Source organism: Pezoporus flaviventris, unplaced genomic scaffold (assembly GCF_033815535.1).
Source record: "Pezoporus flaviventris isolate CSIRO_AGI_PZ_B2104156 unplaced genomic scaffold, CSIRO_AGI_Pfla_v1 ptg000041l, whole genome shotgun sequence".
NCBI lineage: Eukaryota > Metazoa > Chordata > Aves > Psittaciformes > Psittacidae > Pezoporus > Pezoporus flaviventris.
This window is the reverse complement of record NW_026892589.1, coordinates 13,885,555-13,907,165: the sequence shown is the minus strand read 5'-3', so window position 1 is coordinate 13,907,165 and position 21,611 is coordinate 13,885,555. Positions and strand designations below refer to the sequence as shown.

General features: G+C 44.1%; 1 protein-coding gene across 6 annotated transcripts in view; it reads right to left on the bottom strand.

The window, feature by feature from the left end:
- The window catches only part of MYO1H (myosin IH), a 37,128-nt gene extending 18,696 nt beyond the window's left edge, over positions 1 to 18,432 (bottom strand). The window contains exons 1-2 of one of the 6 annotated variants that reach the window (XM_061466476.1): positions 9,142 to 9,275; positions 8,861 to 8,954 (exon numbers count right to left, since the gene is read on the bottom strand). In XM_061466476.1, the coding sequence (XP_061322460.1) occupies positions 8,861 to 8,872 (12 nt within the window). In that variant the 5' untranslated portion in view covers positions 8,873 to 8,954; positions 9,142 to 9,275. Of the gene's footprint in view, positions 1 to 4,655; positions 4,828 to 5,467; positions 5,615 to 7,236; positions 7,381 to 8,860; positions 8,955 to 9,141; positions 9,276 to 11,313; positions 11,336 to 18,325 lie in introns of those variants that run through there. The other 5 variants (XM_061466477.1, XM_061466482.1, XM_061466480.1 and 2 more) reach the window with 5 other exon arrangements.
- Between the last annotated feature and the right edge of the window lie 3,179 nt (positions 18,433 to 21,611).

The following is a 21,611-nucleotide window of genomic DNA, read 5'->3' as shown; positions in this document are numbered from 1 at the left end:
CCACAGCATGTCACCTCCTGTCATCGCCTCCTCCGACCCGCGCCTCTCCCAGCCAACGGGGCTGAAGCTCTGGCCCGCTGACACCTCGGATCATGTGTCGGGCTGTCTGCTGCTCCCTCCTTGGGCAGAGATGCCAGCATCCTCCTCGCTCAATGAATTATCCAACATGCTGTCAGCACTCGAGCTGCGAGGAGCTTCATGCCGACAGCACCGCATGACGAGACTTTAAGGTCTCGCCAGAAGACCAAAGACCGAGCCTGAAGATGAAGTGATGAGCTCCAGCCTTCCCAATGGGTAACTTGAGCAAATCCAGGTACAAAATACATCACCCTGGAGAGGCTCCTCACCCCCTGCCCGCAGCTCCCGGCTTGGCTCCCCACTAGAGGTCACTGCAAAACTCATTTTACGTCTGCAACTTGGAATTTCCATGGATTATCCCTTCTTTCATGTGAAACGGACAGTTTGCCCCCCTAAAAAGGACTTCTCGGGTTGGACTCTGACTGCCAACCACTGCTACATGCTGCCAGTTCTTTCCCCTCTGCCCAACTGTCAAAGACAACAACCCAGTCGTTGAAGAAGACAGGCAAAGGGTAAGATCTGGGGAGCTGAATCAGGCAAAGGCATTTGTGACGTATCCTCAGCTAATAAATACTCATTATAAAGAAGAACATCCAAACCTTACAAGAAAAACCTCTCTGTAATATATATCTCCAGACAGAAGTGGAAAGAAACACCCATCTAACGTGTTATTTAGAATCATAGCATCACAGTGTGGTTTAGGTCAGAAGCAAACTTAAAGCTCACCCATTTCCAACCCCCTGCTATGGGCAGGGACACCTTCCACTAGGGCAGCTTGCTCCAAGCCCCTGTCCAAGCTGGCCTTGAACACTGGCAGGGATGGGGCATCCATTTAGAACCATCATGTTTTGGTAACAGAAAGATAACTCTTACCAACAAGAGCACACTCACATTATTATCTCTTGTACAAAAGCTTCCCATTCCCAACTCCTCCAAAACTCAGAGCTTTACGTAGCACTGGACACAGTGATCCTAAAGCACAGTCCAGGCAACTTGTTCATCTGTCTCCAGCTCATACCCCAGGACACCCAGTGTGATACCGAACTTTTATGACCTTTTTTGCCTGTTCTTCTGTTGCTACATCCCTGAAACATAAGCAAATAAGACTCCTGCCACAGGAAGGGAGCGCAGTGAGCAGACATCTCTGGAGCCATCCAGTTTATAATAGACAGGGGAGTCTGAGGCTTGCTCAGGACAGATGGGCTTGGAGCAATGTTGCTAACACAGATTCCTTTGGAAACGTCAGAGGTCTGTTTTGGAAATACTCCTTTAGTGCAAGACACAGCTCCTGACCCAGTCCTGCTCCCTGGTGTGCAACAGGAATTTGCTCATTAAGAGCCCTCAAACCAGGATGGCAGCACTGCAAGGACTGCAGGAAGGGAAGCCCTTGAGCTCTGCTCCACCTTCCTCCACTCAAGGCTGTCAAAATAAGCTGGCCAAAAGGGCAGTGACAGTGCTTGACCATAAAGAGTGATAAAGGAAGATGTTCTGCAAGAGCCTGCTCAGCCAGGTCAGCAGCAGAGCACGGGCAGGTCTGAGCAATCACATCCCTTCAACTCTGCACCGACGTCAAGGTCAAGACTGCAGCATGCCAGTGTGATGCTGGAAGGGGCTACAGGCAGCTGCCTGCACGGTGTCTGCTCCAGGAGAAGGCAGGACCCCATCCCTCCGTCCCCAAAAGGCACCCACACCAAAGAAGTACTGGAAGCAATAGGAACCAAAGAATAAGTGAGCTCAGAGCAACAGGGAAATACTTTACAGTGGAAACCTTGGCTCGCAAGAGTTAATGTGTTCAGGGTAATTTTCAGATGAACAATAACTGCACATAAAATGGATTAAACCAGACCAGATCTCCCCCAGGTGACCAAGTTACGGTCATCCCATTGCAGCAAAGCCAAGAAGCCGAGATGATTTTGAGATACCCCAGTGAGACTGGCCCCTGTATCTATCTCCAGGAACCTCCTTCACATTTATAATGAAACTAAAACGCTGTACATTGACCGTGCTTGGAAATGCAGCAGCAGCACCGTGGAAAAGGGACACCTTGAGTCTGTAATGAGGAACTTGGACCATCTTGCACACACTGTCCAAGGCAAGAGAATTCATAAATACAATTATACTGCGGGAAAATTTACACATTGTAACCTAATTTCTTTTCAAAAGAATACAGAATAAGAGGGTTTTAAGGTTAATCAACAGCCTAGGGAAATGCCAACAGTTCTTAAGGCCTCTTGTCTGTCTCCAGGGCATAGTCTGCTATAGACTTGTTAAAGGGTGACTGTCTGTCTTTCTCAATAGAGGAGAGGTCGAGGTGAACCACTTCACTTTCATAAATCAAAAGAAAGAAAAAAAAGTGAGAAAATCTCCCGAGTTCAAACATTCCTTTAAAGCCCAAACTTTAAATACGAAATGGGCTTCATGGCTGCCATTTTGAAAAACATTAGTTTGCCAAAGGACCCTTTTGATTTCTATTCGAACTGCGAGCGCTCACAGATAATCCATTGAGAATCAAACCCCCACAAAAGGCTTCCTGAAACAATCGCGGCGCTGGTGAAGGACAACATTTTTGTGCCCAAAAGAAAACATTTTAATGCGCTACAATCCATTACACATATATTCCTCCATTTCCTTTCAGTAATTATTCATTAGAAAACATTTAACGTCACTGCAGATTTCACACTGGGCAGTCTGCACACAAAGGAGAAGAGTTGGCCCATTTATAAGGGGCTGAGGCCGCCTTTTCTCATCCGAGAAACTCCGAGGCGGGGGGGGGCTGCCGGACACAACGGGCAGGCTAAATTGTGCGGTTAACGGTCAAAGCCCCCCTGCCTACCCTGACACTCATTTAAAGATGACGGGGAACAATAGAGATTTGTTCTTAGCAACTCTTTCTTGTTACGCGGGGTCTACCCGGGCTGCGCCGCGCCGGTCGGGGCATGGAACCGGTGCTGATGCGCGGTTCCACCTGCCGCCACTCGCTCCTCTACTCCCCCCACTTTCTCCTGGCCCCACTTTAACACAGTGAGACAGGTAAAGGGTATCATTAAAGAGAGTCCTATTCAGCACGTCAGCTCCAATAAAACAATCGCCTGTCGGGTTAATATGAGCGGCTCAGAGTTGGGGGTAGCGCCTGTATGCTTGCGCTTCTGGGGCGGGTTAGGAGAAAATAGCCCTTCTCACCCCAAAATTCCCAGTTCACACCAGTGCCGCCGGGTTACGGTGCTGGAAACAGGCACCGATGCGTTCAGGCACCTGACCCGAAGCATAAAACACTTCTTTATCACCTTTTATTTAACCCAACTGCTAGGAAAGCTCCATTTGCTTCGTCACCCCTCGTGCACCGAGCAGAGCTGCTGCCCAAAACGCTGCTTATGGCCCCACACCCCAGCTACTCTACCCGAGGGGAGGAAAGCAACAACGATCAAAGCTCACATGGGAGACTTAAGACACTCTAAACCCCAGCTACAAACCCTGTCAGGCCAGAACACAGACACTTGACTCGTGCTTTCTCTGTCATTGCTTTTTAGATATAAACGCCAGAGTTTTCTTCTGACATGCTTAGGTTTACCACTGCTGCTGGAGCAGAGGCAACCCCTTCATGAATCCTGAATCTGCATTAACTGCAGAACAGGATGTCTTATTCAAAAGCATAAATTGTTGATCAGCTCCACAGTGTATCCCCCAGCTAACAGAGCACAGGATTCCCAGCTGGAAAGTTAACATTCAGAGTTAAAGCTTCTGGAAGTAAGGAAAAGCAGATGTATTCAACGCCCAGGAACAGGAAGGACAGTCCTTGAGTATCTGTCAGTGCAGATGTTACTGAGAGAGCAGCATTGAACAACAGTATGTTCACATATTGTTATTTTCACAACCACAAATCTTCATTCTTATGCTGTAATTCCAAAATAGGAAAACCTCATGACCCCCCAGTGCAGCACTGCTTTACAGAAACACAAGTGTAAATGCCATGATGGTGAATTCAAGTCCTTGAGACAGTCAGAAGAGAGAACTAGAGGAAAACTGGACCCAAATACACACTTCTGGGCACAGCAAGAAGGCCCCAGATGAAGTAAGTATTGGTATCACATCTCCCATGGAAGCATTGCACTGCAAACCCCGATGATAAAATCCTTTGGGTACCAGAAAGCAAGGAGAAGCTGGCCTGTGCAATCACTCCTCTCGAGGGAGGTGACAAGTCAGCATCAAAATCAGAAGCAGACAAGATGAAGGATGTGCAGGACAACAAACTGCTGTCCAGAAAAAGGTTACAACTCACATTCCCATAGAAAAGCCAGGCTTTATCCTTGCACAAGAGCCCCCCACCCCCTCCAAAACCATCCGGATCTGCTTTGATAACAACTTCAAACCAGTAACTTGCAGAAGCTGCAGCACAAGATGTAATTCACATGAATTGCAGCAAAGGTCACTCAAATGCTCACGTTGATTTAGAACATGCACTTGCTCTGGGCCTGGTTTGTCAGGCTTGAAGCAGCAGCCGATGCCAAGGCTGCAGTTTTGCACGCAGGAGCTCAGAGGCTGCACCAGAGGAAGCTGCAAGCACAGGGTCATTACGTTACCTGGTGTAAATTTACTGGCAGTGTAGTGTTTTAGCAGAGCTGGCAGCCACAGTAGAGCAGGAACATTCCTGGGAATAAATAGCAAACCTCCTTCAAATTGATCCAGAAAACATCTTTATCAGACCTTCCTTGGTTTAGTTTTCCTGGACCCCCTTGAGCACAAAGCACTTTGCTAACAAAGACAAACATGAAGACGTTAGCAACAGGACACTTAAATCCTTCAGGTAGGAAGGGTCTGGTCATGGTACCTATGAGGAACTTATCACTGCTTGCGGCTCCAAACCCAAGCAAGGGAAAAGGTGAGCACCCTGTGTTGACTAGATACAGCAATGGGGACAGAGAGGAGGGAAAAGGAGCAGCACAGCGATCCCTCTTTGAGCATTCAAGTTCCTTTGGCTCCATAGCAAGCACAAAAGGTGCTGTAGGGACCTCTGGCACGACTCAGCCATCACAGTCAAAGACAGTTAATCTAGTTTTGGTGTTAAGTAAAGATCAAGCCTCCCCAAGCAGTCACATACAACCACCAGGCTCTCTGGTGTGCATGCAAGCCCCTTCTCCACTGATAAGATAAAAACCCCTCTCTTCTCCAAGCAGGTGAAATTCAGCTCCTTCCTTCCTCCTTGGTTATACCATCCTGCCCCAAACACCCTGGAAACTGTTCTACCCCTCTTCCTTCGAGAGGAAAGGTCTGACCTGCTCCACATAGAGCGGGTCAGACACAAGTTTAACAACTTATCCCTCCTCATTTAACCAGAGAGCCTCATTTTTAAGCACACATTAGCAGAAAACTTTACAAAGAGCTCTGAACTTACCCCCGCTCCTTCCATATTGTTACAAAAAGGCAGCCTGAGGAGAGGCAAGCCAAGCAGGAGAGAGAAAAATAAATTCCTGAAACACAAAACTACACCCTCAGCGTACAATCCATCACCAGGCAGAGCTGGCTGGAGGCAGAGGTGACTCAGCTTTTTGCCCTTACTGCTAAAAGGCTACAGCACAGCTGAAGCAGGGAAACTTAATCATCTGAAACAGGCAAAACCTGTTAAAATAGGTAAAATGGGTAAGTGCAGAAGTATGTTTTAAAGGAGCAACAAAACATTAATCACTTCTTAGACTTCATCCTTAACAAAATGAGCAGGCAATGCTGCTTCAGGGTTTTAGGAAGGAGAAACGCAGGTCCCAGCTGTTTTTTCTTGGGAGGATGAATAAAGAAGGAGCAGGTTTAACATCAGGAGGGGCGAAGCAGCAGCGTGGGGTTATGTAACAAGAGCAAAGAAGTTTGGGTTTTATTTTTGTCTGGTAACTGTAATTTATGTCAAATATCTGTTTCCTCATGTAACAGTGGGGAGGAAAACTTCCACAGCAAAGTTGCAAAAGCCCCCAGCTACTGATAGCTGTTAGAGAATCTGGATCTGTCAAACAAACATGCCTTAAAAGGGGAAGGGAAGAATTAATTATTGTTTTAAATGGATAAAATAATTCTTCCTCTGGCAAAAAAAAAAGTATTTTCAAGCATTCTTCAAGTATTATTTAAAGGAAATCCCTCATTCCTGTACTGGCACAGTACCTATCACATCCCATGGGTTCTTCTGTATCAGTACTGAGGCTTGGATCTGTGAGTGAGGGGCTCTGTTGTCTCTGTTTTCAGCCAGACCATGCACTATTGGTTTGCAACAAGGACAATCACAATGCAGAGTAATAAACCCGTCAGTGTTGCAATAAGCAAAACTTAAATTGATGTAAGAGCATCACTGCACAGCCAGGCACCCACATCACCTGCCTGTTCAGCAGCCAGCACTTCAACTCACCAAAAGAGATCCCTCCATCCCCCTCTCTGCTACTATGACACATTGAAGCAAACCCACTTTCACTCCATGCTATCACCAGACATAAGATTTGGAAGGAATTAACTACAGCTAATTAAAACTTGAATCCTCTCTTGCCTTTGGTCACTGTATTTCTCTCTCTGGCTCAGTGCATGCAGCTCAAATGTTAGTTTCTGACTCTATCACCTTCTACTGGAGGACAATTCCCTTACTTCTCTTTGGCTTCAGCATCATTTGGTCTTCACGGTGCCAGCTGCAGAGCTCTGTGTCCACTGCTATCCCCTCCCGTTGCCCACAGCAGACCACCTTCACTCCAGCTCCTCACCACAGTGACTCAGTGTCCCTCCTTGCTTCAAGCCTCCCCTCCCAGCCTGCACAGGCCTCCCTCTCTTCCTGTGCCAAGCTCTCTCCAGCCCAATGACTTGATGGAGCAGCTCTCTGTGCTGCCTTTCAACCACGGTTCTCTGAGGACACCACAACTGACCTTCACAAAATGCATCGTGTGTGAACTCTATTGTCCCCCCAAACACAGACACTTCAGTGGGGAAGAGGAGAAAAGGAGGTGCAAAGGAAGCCCTTTTCTTCGGTGGGCTCAACCCACTGATGCTCAAGAAATAACTGGAGGATTAACCAAGTTATCTACAACCAAGCAGATCACAAGATCTTCACCACGTCATTCATTTGCTTACGAGTCAGCTCTGGACCAGGAATCACAGAATCAGCTAGGCTGGAAAAGACCTTTCAGATGTCAAGATTACCTGGCTGCCAGTCCTACAGAAACTGTCACCAGGTTTCGTGATGAGATTTGATGGAGACTGCTGGAGGCAGAGTACCACGCCAATACTGTGACCACTGTCCACACAGGCCAGCTTCAAAACTTCCTAAGCACTTAGAAAGACTAAACTGGACTATTTAAGAGACCAGATTCTGTTAGTGATGCAGTACTGCTACAGAGGTCTCTCAGAGTTTTCCCTGGAAGTTTTGTTATGGGAAGAGAAAGTCATCAGCAGAGACCAAGAAACCTGTAGCCTAATGGCAAGAGCTGTTAGAAACCTGTGAGTTTTAATAGCTCGCTGGAGAAAAGCTGCTTTGATCCTGGACTTCCATCTGTCATCTCCTCTGCATTAGCATGCAAGAGAGATGTCACCCCAGTTACAGCTTTCAAGAACCTTCTTCTTTGTCGAAGGCCATGAAATGAAATTAGCCAGCAGAGATGGCAAGTGAACATTCATGGTACACAGGTATCAAGGATAAAAGTTGTTCTTCCCGCTGAAGGCCCCTTGTCCAAGCTAAACATAACACAACGCTTCTGCACCACGAAGTTCTTGATATTTGTGACTCCATTCTATCAGTTGTGTGCTTTAGAAAAATATTATTTCAAAGTCATTATAGCATCACCTAGCCTATGGAAATGCACTACTTAAATATCTACTAATGCAGTTAATAGAAATATCCTATGGAGCTACATCTCCTGCTAGCTGCTAATGCATCTATCACCACAGCCACTAATAATGAAAGTTACCTGGGTATCCATCTTGAATGCTGTTAGAGTCAGCTCTTAACAATTATTCCAGCTAAACCATTCAAAAGGTGCTTTGAACTTGTTTAAGGTCCTTGGTAACACTGCGCAGCAGGCGAGGAGGCTACGTCCTCACCCGAATAAAGCACCATTAATAATTCACTGTGGGAGTTGGGGACTTGGTCCTGTGGCACCTGCATACACTTAGTGGCCACTTTTCCAAGATAAGAACCAGAAACTCTATCTTCCTTGAGATTACGTTGCAAGCACCGGTGATCTTTGATGTGTTGGTTATAAGCATTATATGTTAATTGCAAACTACTGAAATAGGTGAGTGCATCCACCTGCTGCATTATAGCTGGCCCTGGAGTGAGCCCCATCCAGGCTGTGCCAGCGTCTCAGAGCGAGTGGTGGGTGTGCATCTGCTAGTGCACAAACTGGGATGTCAGAGGCTGTAGGAGCTGACACGAGCTCGATGCCTCAAGGTTAATAATGTATATTCTCTAGGTTATAGGATCTCTCTTCCCAGGCTGAGGCTAAGACATGCTTAAAAATTAAAAGTGCAGATATCCTACAAAGGAGGAACAGGTGCTAAGACTACACATGAATCTTTAATGTGATTCCAATTCAGACTAAATTTTACCAACTCTCCTGCATTGCTGCAACGTCTGTGATCCCTCCACCTCACCGTGCAATACTGCTGTCCCCTCTGACAAGGATACAGCCTTCCCCTAAAGAAAACAGAACCTAAAGAGTGTTGTAATAAATGAATACTCAACTCTCACATTCGCATATTGTATTCTCCCTTTTTTTCTCCAGGGTCCTGACGTGTTGTAACCAGATCTGAGGAGAGGCACTCCTACCTCTGCTGGCATCCGTGCTGCACCGTCCTCATGCTCAGTCCCACACACATTACCTGATGAAAAATAGACCTCGAGCTCCAAGTGTTCTCCAGAGCTGCTTAAATAAAGACAGAAAAAACATTTATTAAAGTCTTTCAAGATTTATCTAGCAAGATATATCTACCAATTCATTCCCCGTTACGTATTGTGTGGTGCAGCTAAAGGACATGTGCATATTTATACACGAAGCACAGCAAAGCAGAATGCAAAGCTATGCACAACGAAGAGTGAGGAGTGCTCACATGACAAAACTGAGCAGCAGCAAAGGCTCAGGCTAACAGTCCCCCAGACTGCCTTCTGTAGCTCCTGTGCACACCTGCCTCATAGGGAATGCTGATAAACACTGCAAAGCCACTCACTTTAGATCTCAGGCACCTGAATAATAAATAGATGAAAAGTATATAAACGATGCACGGATGAAGAGAATAATACATAGATGAAGAGTATATGAATGTGTATTGCTGACTTCAGGGCAGAAACTCTGAGGAAACTCATTAGTTGATGTATGACAAGCAATCAGAGTGGAGTTGACTGTGTCACTGAGTGTTAACAAGAGATGGAAAACCAAAGTGGGCTCACACCCAGTCAAACCCTCAGAACTAAGTGTTACACTGATCCCTCACAATTGCTTATTTTGCTGACAGGAGCTTTTGCACCCATCCTCATCTCAATATCCCTGGTTTTTTTTTACACACACAGGGAGGAATGTTTTCAGTAACCTGGCCTGGGATGTTTGATGGGCTATGGTGCTGTTACCTTGACCAACAATAAAAGTACTGTTACTCTTTCTGGCAGTTACAACCTTGAAGTCGCCACCAGACAAAGTATGCAACAGATCTCTCCATGCCATCCACTCTCAGTGGGGAATGAAGGGAGTTAAAAACAAGCATGGAATTAAAAGAAGGAAATCATATTCTTTGCTGCCAAATGCAAAATGACAATGTTGTGCTTGGAGTCAAGTTGCTCTGATGGACAGATACTGATGGGGCTCTCCAAATAGTCTTTGCAACTCAGGCTTGAAAACTGAACCCAGAATGCTGCTTTACTCCAGTGCCCACATGGGTGAAACGGAGATGGGAATACTGCATTGCATACAGACAGTTCATGGAGGTCTCTCACCCAGGAAATCATTGCAGTGTGCCCTGGACATACTGTAAGCACAGCACTCGGGTACCTGGGCTGATTACAGAGGGAACAGTTCAGTGGCTGGAAGCAGCTTCATGCCGCAGTACCTCTGTGCAGAGAGATCACCTTAAGCGATTACTTATTTCAGGAGTTCAGATTCCTGCCTTCCTGTGACATGATGAATGACTTTTAAGTAACATAATATCTGGTTTCCTCCTCTCTCACACACCCATTTCATTGCCAGCTGTCTTCAGTGACCAGATCCGAAAGGATTGTTTGCAGTCAAAAGGGAAAGAGAAATACTTTACCGTGTGCCCAGCCTCCTCTTGTTCATATTTAATTGAATTCCTGCTGGTGTTAAAATAGTTATCAATTATTCACCCATGTACTCATTCATCCCAAACATCCCGAGTGATAAACAGGACTGCTCTGCTGCTCTGCTAAAATCCCAAATACTTTCATTTTCCTTTTTAATCTGTTCTCCACATCACTGCAAGCTGGCTGGTGAATTATACAGGCCTGTCCTGTATATATTACTTAAAGAAGAAAGCAGGCTAGCAGGCAAGGTACAATAGCGGTGCTGTGTCAGAAGGTAGCATGGGGCAGATCCATCAGCTTAGGACCTGAGTCTCTCCCATCACTGCTGGGGCCGGTGATGGCTGAACAGCACTGAGAAAAAACTCCTCTCCTTTCAACCCAGCAGCTCAGAGCCCTCTTTCAGCCCCAGTTTTAACATTTGAAAAGAGTATTTTTTGACTAGCTAAATTAAATCCTCCACATCTTTTGTTTATAACCCACATTCTTTCTGGAGCCAGTTGAGAGGAAACAAACAAAGCAGACAAAAAAACCCCAGAGGGAACAGGAGATAATTTGATCCTGGTGAAACACAGCGCAACCGCAACCTGCTCCCTGTGAGTCTCTCCAAACCACACTGTGCTTACGTGGTAGTGCAGGAGCCCACGAGCAAATGTTTCAAGCTGCAAAGGCTCTGTCATTGTAAGATTGGAATACATCCTTTTCACGTTGCGTATCAGCACACTGAGCAGCAGATGTGCCACCAATACACGACTACTTGACAGAGCCAGGGCAGTCCCCCTGATAGCCAGCATGCTTTACGCTTTTAAAACCTGCTGAGAAGAGACTGTTACAAACACAAGCCTTTTTTCCTTCCAACTCTTTACTATCAATCCAGGATGGCCAAGACAATCCATGTATCTTACACTGTAAAGCGCACAAGCCATGGAACCATGAATGTAGCCCATCAAAAAGTTCGTCTTCACAAAACAAACCTGAAATCATGCAGATGTAACACAACCTACTGAATGATTCACTCACTGCCCCGGGTTCCTACCTGTGCCATGGGACTTGTTTTACATTTGAAGTTTCACTGGCATCACTCAGAATGGTATTTGGAACAGGAAAATCCACCTTCCCAGGGCCTGGGTCTTGTGGTCTTCTCATGGATTTGGCATTTTAGGAAATAAAACAAAGAAGAGAAAACATCATGTCTGACAAAATGTTGTCTATAACTTTGTCATCATGCCATGCAGTACAATAAACCCTTGCTCTTCTCACTTCCTTTTAAAATGAACACATCCTTCTGCTTGTACTTGAAATGAGGAGGAATTTCTTAGAACAGGGATGTAACTCAGGATTTCACCCTGAGCTGGAAGGCATTCAGGAATGTACCCAGCAAGCAGTGCTGGGACTTAACTGGAGTGCTGGGCCAACCAGAAGTTAATTAGTACAACAAATATGGAAGTGATATTTTTGTCAGCTTTGTTCCTCTGCTAACAACAGAGGGGTGACATGTAAAGCGTTTTAGCCCTGTAGCTGAAAAGGGGTCATTATGGTCCAGAGAAGGTGTCTGTCAGCCCTGGAAGCTCTCTGCTGGCTCCATGCATGTCAGCCCAGGAGCAGTGGCTGTGCATGAGCAGAGGGGCTCAGCACACAGGACACAGCTTTGTGAGTGATGACAGAAACAAAATCAGGTGGCTTAGACAGACCAGAAGATTTGATTTCCAATTATGTTTGGATAATAACTGGGAATGACAAATCCATTTATTAGGATTTAATAAATGAATGTGTAATTTACCCACCATGGGAGCCTATGTCTGCACAGAAATAGGACTGATAGGGTCCGTCAGGATTTGTGACCCCTGCATGCAGCTCTCTGCTTGGCCACAAGCCTCTGGTGTGAATTTACCCCCAAAATGCTTATTGCACACAGGATAATGCCTTACAAAGCAAGTGTGTGTCTAAAATGCCTAGAAACCAGCCTGCTTTCCAGGATCCGAGCCACTAAAGTTTACCCCACCTCATCCTTTCCATAGCATTGTACTGTAGCACATAAATACACCCTTAAAGCTTCAGTTCCACATGTGTAAAACACAACTAAGAGGACTTCCCTCCTTTGCACAGTTGCTGTGAATATTCAAACATGCATTGCTCTGCAGTGCCCAAATGCTAACGTACAAGAGAGCCCTTAAAAATCCCAAGTGCAGATCCATGGTTTCTAGGGGCATGGAAAGCTGTAATAAATCTATTTCAATCTCACTTCTCATGCAGGTCACTAAATCTGTGCCTATAATATTAGGAGTGTGCTGGCTAACTGGCCACAAGCTATACAAAAGCCTTTTCTCTCCAAGTTCAATCAAAAGGACAACAGCATATGACAGACCCCTTGTATCTTTTGGTATTTTAGCCTGTCACAGCAGGGACCTCCTGTAGCGCTAGGAAAAGAGGGGTTTTCTGCTGGCCAAGCTAAAGCTAACAAAAATACCTAATGAGTAGAGGAGCTGAGCAGCTCATGCATTTAGCTATGTCTAAAGTAGCATGTGCACATGGAATGTGGGCAGGAAAATTGGAATTCCAGAGCTGCTATGAGATATACCTTCAAGTGACCGGTTGCACTGACAAAACCCACTATTTCTGGTAACTCTTTTTACTTCCATTAAAAATATTTGGGAGGGAAATGATATCATTCCTCCCCACCCCCATTTTCTCTCTAGAATAGGGGAAATTCTGCCCTACAGCCTGAACACTGTCACTGACTCATGTCCTGCAAGCTCCTGCTCTGACTCTTCCTTTTCTCCCTCTTGCACTGGTTTCTCTCCCTGCTGACCTCCATCCCTCTCACCCTCTGTGGTGAGACTCAGTGCTGCAGGTGTAACATGCTTCAGAAGAAACTTGCTAGGAGAAGTAAGGCACAACTGACTTTTGGTCTGGAAAGGATCCCATACACAGGCCAAGGAAAGCAGTCAGGCAGGGACAGTGACTACCTAAACACCGGGTAATCCTTGTTCTTTTTCCCCAGGACAATCCTAGCCTATAGGCTTGATGACATCATTTCCATGATAAGTATCTGTTAATCAAACACACAATAATATATAATGACTGAATGCAAGCTGTTGGAGCTCTCAGAGTTCCTGCCATTCCAGAGGGACACTTGTCTTGGATTCCTACACACATGTAGGTGAAAACCTGCCCAGTTTGATTCTGCGTGTCACAGCTTATTAGAGAAGTGCTGTAGTTTATTTATCTGACCTTAAGCAAAGCTGCAGAGGGAGCTGCAGCACATGCAGATGTATTAAAGGAAATGTCCCGTGGAAGAAGTTATCTGTTAACCTTACCTGTAAAGGGAAACTTGCATCTGAAAGACCAGTAATTAATCAGAGCCTTCTGTAAGTGGGAAACTTGGTTCCATGACCTTTAATTCAAAGAGGAGTATCACTGATGTATTTCCTCCTTCAGTACCTCTGGCAAAGCAAAAGATTCAATAAAACCTGACTTATTCTTGCAGCCTACTGCTGCCTCACTATGAGCACAAGGAATGGTTTTACAAGCTTTTGTATGGCTGAAGTCTATAAGTAAGGGTGGTGAGATGGGCTCCTTCACTGGCATGGATTGGTCTGTCCTTCCCCATGACAATTCAGTGCATGATCATTTATAATAGAGTAACATGCACCTGTGTAACAGGATGCTTCAATTCCTTCTTTATTCGGCCGTGTCTCCACGGAAAAGCACCACCTGAGGGTGACAAGAGTGCTTGCTTCATGACAGAAGAAAGGCCAGATGCTCTGTTACAAAGCCCTGTTCAGGTAATCAGAGGTATCTTCATTTTGAAGTTCTGAATAAAGCTTCCACTCAGGAATTTTGGGAAAACTTTCAGGAGTTTCTTCCATTTGCATGACTAGTGACTGCAAATCTATTGAAAGCTATCTTAACAATTGCATGTGAAACTATCCCAGGCAGTCCGAGCTCTTCATCACCACCTTATGCCTACATGCTGATTTTCAGCATAGAAGTGTATGTAGTGGCAAGGTTCCACAGGTGCAGGATCAGGTCACACTCTAATTAATGTACATGTCACCAGCAACAGGTGCCTTTTAAATAGTGCACAGCTCAAAGCAGTAAAACTATTTTAAAAGCAAAGCCTGGAACCAAAACCTGTTGTTTCAGGAAACTTTGACTCTGTCATGCCAATGTATATGAGCTATCTGCATTAAATTGTGTTTAATTTAACTCTAGAACTATAGGGTCCAATTAAAAATAATGAGGCCTGTCTCCAACTGTCAGCCTCAATTAGAGATAATGGGAACTGATAGCTCCTGGAATAGATTCATTTTTGTCTGATAGACGCACAGGGGCAGGGGTCTTGGCAGGGGTCATTGGAATAGACCTGCCAACAAAACATGGGTCATTCAAGCTTAAGGAGTCTTAAGGAACCTAGTTATTAAATAAGGAAGTAGGAAGTAAATCAAATCCAAAAGCACATGAATAACCCCAAGAGATTCGTTTTGCTGTTACGTACCCGGATATTGCGATTCATCTGACCATTAAACTGCCCATTCTAAACCAGCAAGATATAGACTGCATAAAGGTTAAATCTATTTGGCAAAAGGAAAACTAGAGAAATAAGTGCCAAACTTCGTATCCCAGTGCCAGTTTTCAGGAGTTTAGCAGGATCAATATTTTCCTCGGGTAATGCTCCAAAAATTGCTGAGCTTTCATTTTACACAAGAGTTATAAAAAAAAAATCATAGAGTGGTTGGAAAATAAACCCAGGAAAAGTAATTTGAATGCATTAAGAACCCTCTCTGTCTTGATAGACATTACATATGATGAGCAGATTAGTTCCTATTCAGCCTCAGCAATAAAAATAGGAGATCTGTCATCTTTTGCTAAGCGCTTTCAAGGCAAATTGAGAAACGTGCCCGAGAGAAGCGAAACCATTTGTCCTTGAAGAACATGAATGGGTGACACGGCGCCTGACAACGCTCAGGCACTAGACAGTCGCTGTCATTTTAGATGAGTAATTCATCTTGAGCTGAGAGGGAGATGTGGAGCTCTGTTGACTGTTTATTCGCTGGAATGACAGTCAGTGTGTGTGAGCACCCCTTGGGCACCGCCCGAGACTGGGAACCTCTCCCAGGAAATGCCTGCGCATCCATTGTCAGCAGCAGCGACTGCAGCTCACGTTGGGCGCTGCTGACACGCCGTGCCTGGGCTCGCCTTTTGTTTCCCTCTGAAGATACCTTTTTAATCTAATGATATCTTTCTCAATGTCTAACGATGCTCCTGCAACGTGCTGCCAATGGCACTTTATCCTCTGCCCCCTCCCCCTTGTCACCTACAGTCATGCTTTGCATTCTAAGTGTGTTCTCCGTGACTCCTGAGGAAAGGCAGAACAAAGTTGAGCATTTGAGCCTCTCCCCAGTGTGACTCTGAAGGAATGTGCCCACTTATAATCTGACCTGTTAGTTTCTTCGTCCTTCCCTCCTTGTACACTAAGAACCTCAAGAGAAGACTATGGCCACGTTAGAACAAAACAAATGTGTCATTGCTAAAGTACAACGTAGGGTTACTGGCAATACAAAGGACCAGTGTTTTCCCCTTCCTCCAGTGTCTTCCCCTGGTTGAAAGCATGGGAGGCAGTCACCCCTGGCTCTAGGGGACAACCTGCTTGACTTGACCCATACATCTGTTTATGACTCCATGGCTATACTCACATGGGGATCAGCCTAGGCAGGAAGATCTTTGGAGCCTGAGCCATGACTATCCCTGCATGCACAGAAGAACTTTGCATAGATTTCAATTACAATCCTTAGTTTTAAAAAAACTAACATAAAAATGCCTGCATTTCCTCTAGTTTGAAGCATAGCCAGCTCACGGCATGCAGGTTCTTAAAGGGATCACAATGGGGATGCCTGACTTTCTTCAGCAGGTGCATCCCCTGAATCGATTCCTATTGCTCCACTGAATGCCCTCAATTTGGAATAAAACTGAGATGTTGCTATCACTTAGAGGTGAAGACTGTCACCAACAGAATAACCAGACGTTTATCTTACACTGCCACTTGAAGAGGGTTCAAAATACAAAGAAACTCAGCAGGCAGTAGATGAATTCCCTGCGGCCCCATCTTAGGAAAAAGGAACAGAACCTTATGGAAGGAAGAGAAAGAGACACATAATTCATCTGGACGATAGCAGAGATTTTCCTTTTTCCTGTTGAGTGGCTCTGGCTTTGAGCAGGCTGTACTGGAGCACTCCCCATTCAGTCAGTCACCTACATACTGTAGCAGAAACTGCCAAACAAGTGGTTTATTCTCTTGTGACAGTAACCCAGGAAACAAATCTATGATGACACTGTTACATGCATTCGTGAACTTAGTGGCCTTGTAGGTCACTGGACAAATCTCCCTAAACTGAACTGTTGACAGTTCTTTGCAGGGTTCCCCACAGGAAACTGAAGGTTAATTGACCATTCTTTCAAACCATGAAATGCTTTTGAAAATGTTAGTTTTAAGTCTCATAGGCTAAAATCTGATGAAACAGCGTGTCTGTACCGTGGTGTCTCCCAATTACTGAAATGAAGAATTCTGCTCAGGGAAGGTGCAGAAAGGGTTTAATTGGACTTGTGTGCCATGGAAACAGGAAACACCCCTCATCTAAACTGTGCTATTCTTTAGAGCAGAGATGCTGAGGCAGCAGGATACCTGCTAGAGCAGCTGTACATAGAGCTGACTACTTCTTCATTACCTTAACTTGATGATGGTCTTATTTAGAGAAGAGATCTTAACTTTTCAGTCTTAGATCCTTAGAAAAGTATGCACATGCTTATCTTCACTCATATGGATAGCCTCACCGACTTGAAAGGAATTATCCCAGTGTTGCTTTCTGCAGGATGCTTCCACCTGTAAAATTACACTTATGCAAACACCAGGAATCCCAGGAAACACTCAGTGCTCTTGAACGACTGGCAGGCAAGCAGATTTGCTTTTATGAGCTACAACACACGCATAAACCAAGTTACATATTCACCTAAGATTTACTGAAGCTAGGAGGAAAATGGAAATCAATCATCCTGTCACAGCTTGTGAAAGTCCTTTATCATAGTGTCTTGGGGCTTTACACATTTGGAGCATTGCCCTGACATCCTGTGGGTGTGATTTTTTATTGAAGATAAAATGTGTCAGTGTATGTGCTGAAGATGCTGCTGAAATAGAAACTAAGAAAAATGGTTTATTTGTTATTAATGTCTTTCTCCAGAAACCCTGAAGAATATTCAAGTGCTTCTAGTCCTGGCTGATAAGCCTGATGTGATCAAGGAGATTTGAGTTCTGCACCATTTAAAACCCCAACCTAGACTATGGCCCTTTCTCTAGCTGTTGTCTTGTCACTGTATTTCTATGTAAGAAATAGCAGTTTACATGTGGCCAGATTGTGATCTTCAGATGGTGTCTGTCTCTGCACAGCTCAGGGTGTAACATACTGGGCAAACTTCATTCCATTCTGTCAAGGTTGGATGATACAGCAGCCTTGCTGGGAAGCAAGGTGGACCCATCAGTTATGATCCACATGTCCATCACTGTGTGAACTAAAAGGACTAAAATGATTTAGTCTTTTAAGGGCTGAATATCCAGCTGTGCCTCCAACTGAGGCAATAAATAGCCCCCCAGAGATGAATTTCCCAAAGTACTTATGCAGTCGACATTGCTTCTATAATAAGAAGTTGTGTATTTACCCAAAGCTGAATGTAGGTGCCTGTAAGGTTTTACCTTTTTTCCTTTCCTATTTTTAAATCTATAAAAAGGAAAAGCTTCCTGTCAGCACAGGTATGGACAAAAGCATTCACTGACGTTATCCACACAACACAACCCATGGAGATCTGCTGGAAACAATCAGGAACATTACTTTAGGGAAAGCTCATTACTACAATGAGACCTACACACCATTCTCTGCAGTGTCCTTCAGCTGTAAATAACCCCCAGTCTACAAAAGAGCAATAAAGAGATCAAACCTGACAATTGTGTCTGCAGCACGCTCTGTTGAAGTAGTTGCTTTCTGTTGACAAACTCGATTGGAAATCATCTCCATCACTGACCAGCAGATGGATTTCCTTCTATATCTGTAAAAAAGAGAACTTTAAAAGTATACATTTTATCCCCAAAATGCAAAATAAAAGAATTACTACCATGCTCACATAGGTCAAGGATTTGCTCTAACTCCACTGTCTAAATTTAGCATGAAAAATTCAGGGTGACAAAAGTTTTTATTCCAACCTTTTACACCTACAGGTTTTAAGAAGGGAATAATTACCTTTTGCACATCCTGATACTAATTGTCACACATGGCACATACACACGTCTGGATCTACAGGCAACTGAATGGTTCAACGAAGCAATTTTAGCTTCAGTCCCACTTTTCCTTTTTCTACACTCCTGTATTAGGCATGGTACTTCTGGAAGTGGTTATTTTCCTGGAGGCTAAATGAAAATACACTAAAACTGCTCCTTAATGAGATTTTGAGGGTTAAAATCTGCTACAGCCTGTGATAAGAGCAATTATGTTGGACATCTGAAGTGGTGGAAAACATGCCAACCAACCAGAATTCTCTTGTCACACACTTACTTCATGATATTTTGTATAATAACCACAGCACTGCACAATTACACTATCTATAACATATGTTTTGCCCCCAAACGGACATGTATTAAGGCAAAATATTCTTGTAGTCCACTCACAAAGATAAAACTGGGCAAGACTTAGGTTTAAATGGCTTGATTACAAACAGACTGTCAGGCTTTGAGTGTCCTTTGGGTTTTGTGGTTCTGCCAGATCTTAGAGCACCTCTAACGACATCTGTATTATCTCTGTAACAGAAGCCCCAGGCCCATTTTTCCAGGCACTCTGCAAATGTACAGTAGTGAGATGGTTTCAGCCACAGAGGAAATCACATACCAAATGCATAGCTCTGTTTAGTATTTTAGAGAAATTCTAAGACACCTACAAGTACAGCGGGAACAGCTGAGGTGAGCAGAGCAAATACCCCCAACTTGTTGTTTTCAGAACTTCACAATTATTCTGTAACACTGCAGTTCCTAAGATTGAACAGTTTCACATTAAAATCAGTGAGTAGGTCAGTGGCAGCTTTAACTTCACGGCCATCCAGTGCAGCAATTCATCTCCATGAGGATGAAGATTCATTTCTTCCATGCCAGACTACCAGCACTTCACACTGAGCAAGACAACTTCCTCCCTCCTGAAACGAGAACAGCAGGTCTTAGGTCTAGGAACAAGAACAAATACTCAGGAACTGCCAAACCCTTTCTAAAGAAATCACCATTTGTTTGTTGCCTAAAGATGCAATAAAACAATAACAGAAAAAAAAAAAAAGGCTAAGAAAAGCAGTAATTGCTTTAGAAAGTGAAAGTGGGATCCTAAAGGAGTGAAAACCAAGTCTGCCTTTGTTTGGGATACATAATATGAAACTTTTCAGCAGTAAAGGCATTTTAAAGTGTTGCTTTTCCTGCCCAAGCCAGGCACTAGGACCTCCAGTGTCTCTGCCGTACCTTAGCATGAGGAAAGCCTTTTTGTCCGTTACATCCATGCATGTAATCAGCGATTGTGCCTTTTGTAAACCTCAGATTCACCATCTGTATGCTCCCAAGTGGCCAGTGGAGCACTAAACCCCCATCCCCATGGGATTAATCTGCAATTTCACACCAAATGATTTTTAAGGATAATTTGTTACGATACAGTATTCTAAAATGAAAAAGAAACGGTCAAAGCTTTTGCATTGTGATGAGAGGAGGGAGCTGTGAAGTTCCCTCTGTTAAAATGGGGTGTACAGAATCCACTTGCATAGGAGCTTCATTCAGATACAAACACAAAATGTCTCAGGAAAAGAACCTTTGGGTAATTAAAACAGCTGCCTTTTGGTTCTGAGGGGAAGAATACAAACAGAAACAGACAATCTGGGCACTGTAGGGGATGAGGTGTAACTTCCCATCTCATTCAGGGACTGAGGAATTGCATGAGGAAGTTGCAGTTTAAAATGTACATAGAATATTTCACTCTTGTACTGAGGCGAACTGAGGGATGAATTGCAAAGGCACTGAGTAAATAAGGAAGAGCTAAAGAATCCACTCTGTCACATAAAACAAAGCTGGACTGAAGAGTGCAAGGAAATAATTCCTTTTAAAGAAGTGCTACCTGCATTTAGAACCCCCATTTCATTAAAGAGAGGGCACTGATCTTAATTCACATCATCATTTCCTCCACACATTTTAGATACTCAGCAGAAAAAGGATGAAAACTACAAAGTGAGGAATAAGATCCAGGGTCAGGACACACTCATGTCCTTTAACAGAACAGTTGATGAGTAAATACAAAGCTGCTTCCCAGCCATGCTGGGCTCTGCATAGAAACAAGTACCAGACCAAACTGGTCTGAGGTGGGGGAAGAATCTGATTTTACACCCTAAATAGATGGAACATTGAGGTCTTCACAGAGTTCTCATAGATTTCTGCTTTTGAGGGTTCAAGTCTCCCTTGCTTTTTTCTCCTTGTCTGCTAAAGCACACTTGAGAGTGTGGAAAAGAAACCAAACTTGTTTTATGATGACCTCAGCTGGCAGTGAAATGAAATCAGTTCATCACCCAAAGGAAGTTAGTGCAGTTTAAATTATAGCCTACAGAAACTGGAGATCATTTAGGAGAAATTCACATGCAAGAAAGCCAATGCCTTCATAAAGCAAATCCCTCTTTTGCCTCAGTTGTTTTATTGCATTATTTATTTGCTACCAATTAGTCACTCCGAAGAAAGGGAGAATTTAATTGCTGAACATTATGTTCTCTTAAAAGCTACATGTGATTTTACAGGCCACCAAAATAAATTACATAGAAACTGGATGCATACAAATACCTAATAGACATTTCTCTGCTAATATTCACTATAAAAATAACCTCAGCTGTGTCACGTGAACTTGTCCCATTCCTTCACTTAGACAAGCCTATAAATTAATATTTAAAAAGATAAATAATAATAAATATAAAATTACATTTTAATTTAAGAAACTTAGCTAATGCATGTAAGAAACAATACATACTGATATTCCTGTTCCTGCTATTCCCTTGGACAGCAGAATGTCTCCAGTGTAACGTTAACTGGTGAGAAAACACCTAAACCAAGAAGAATTGGTTACAGTCAATCTCTGTATGTCCAATATTTGATTTGCAGCTTACCTGGATTCCAGCTTCCCGCATAACCCAGAACAGTCAAAGAATTCCCCCCAAATATATGGAA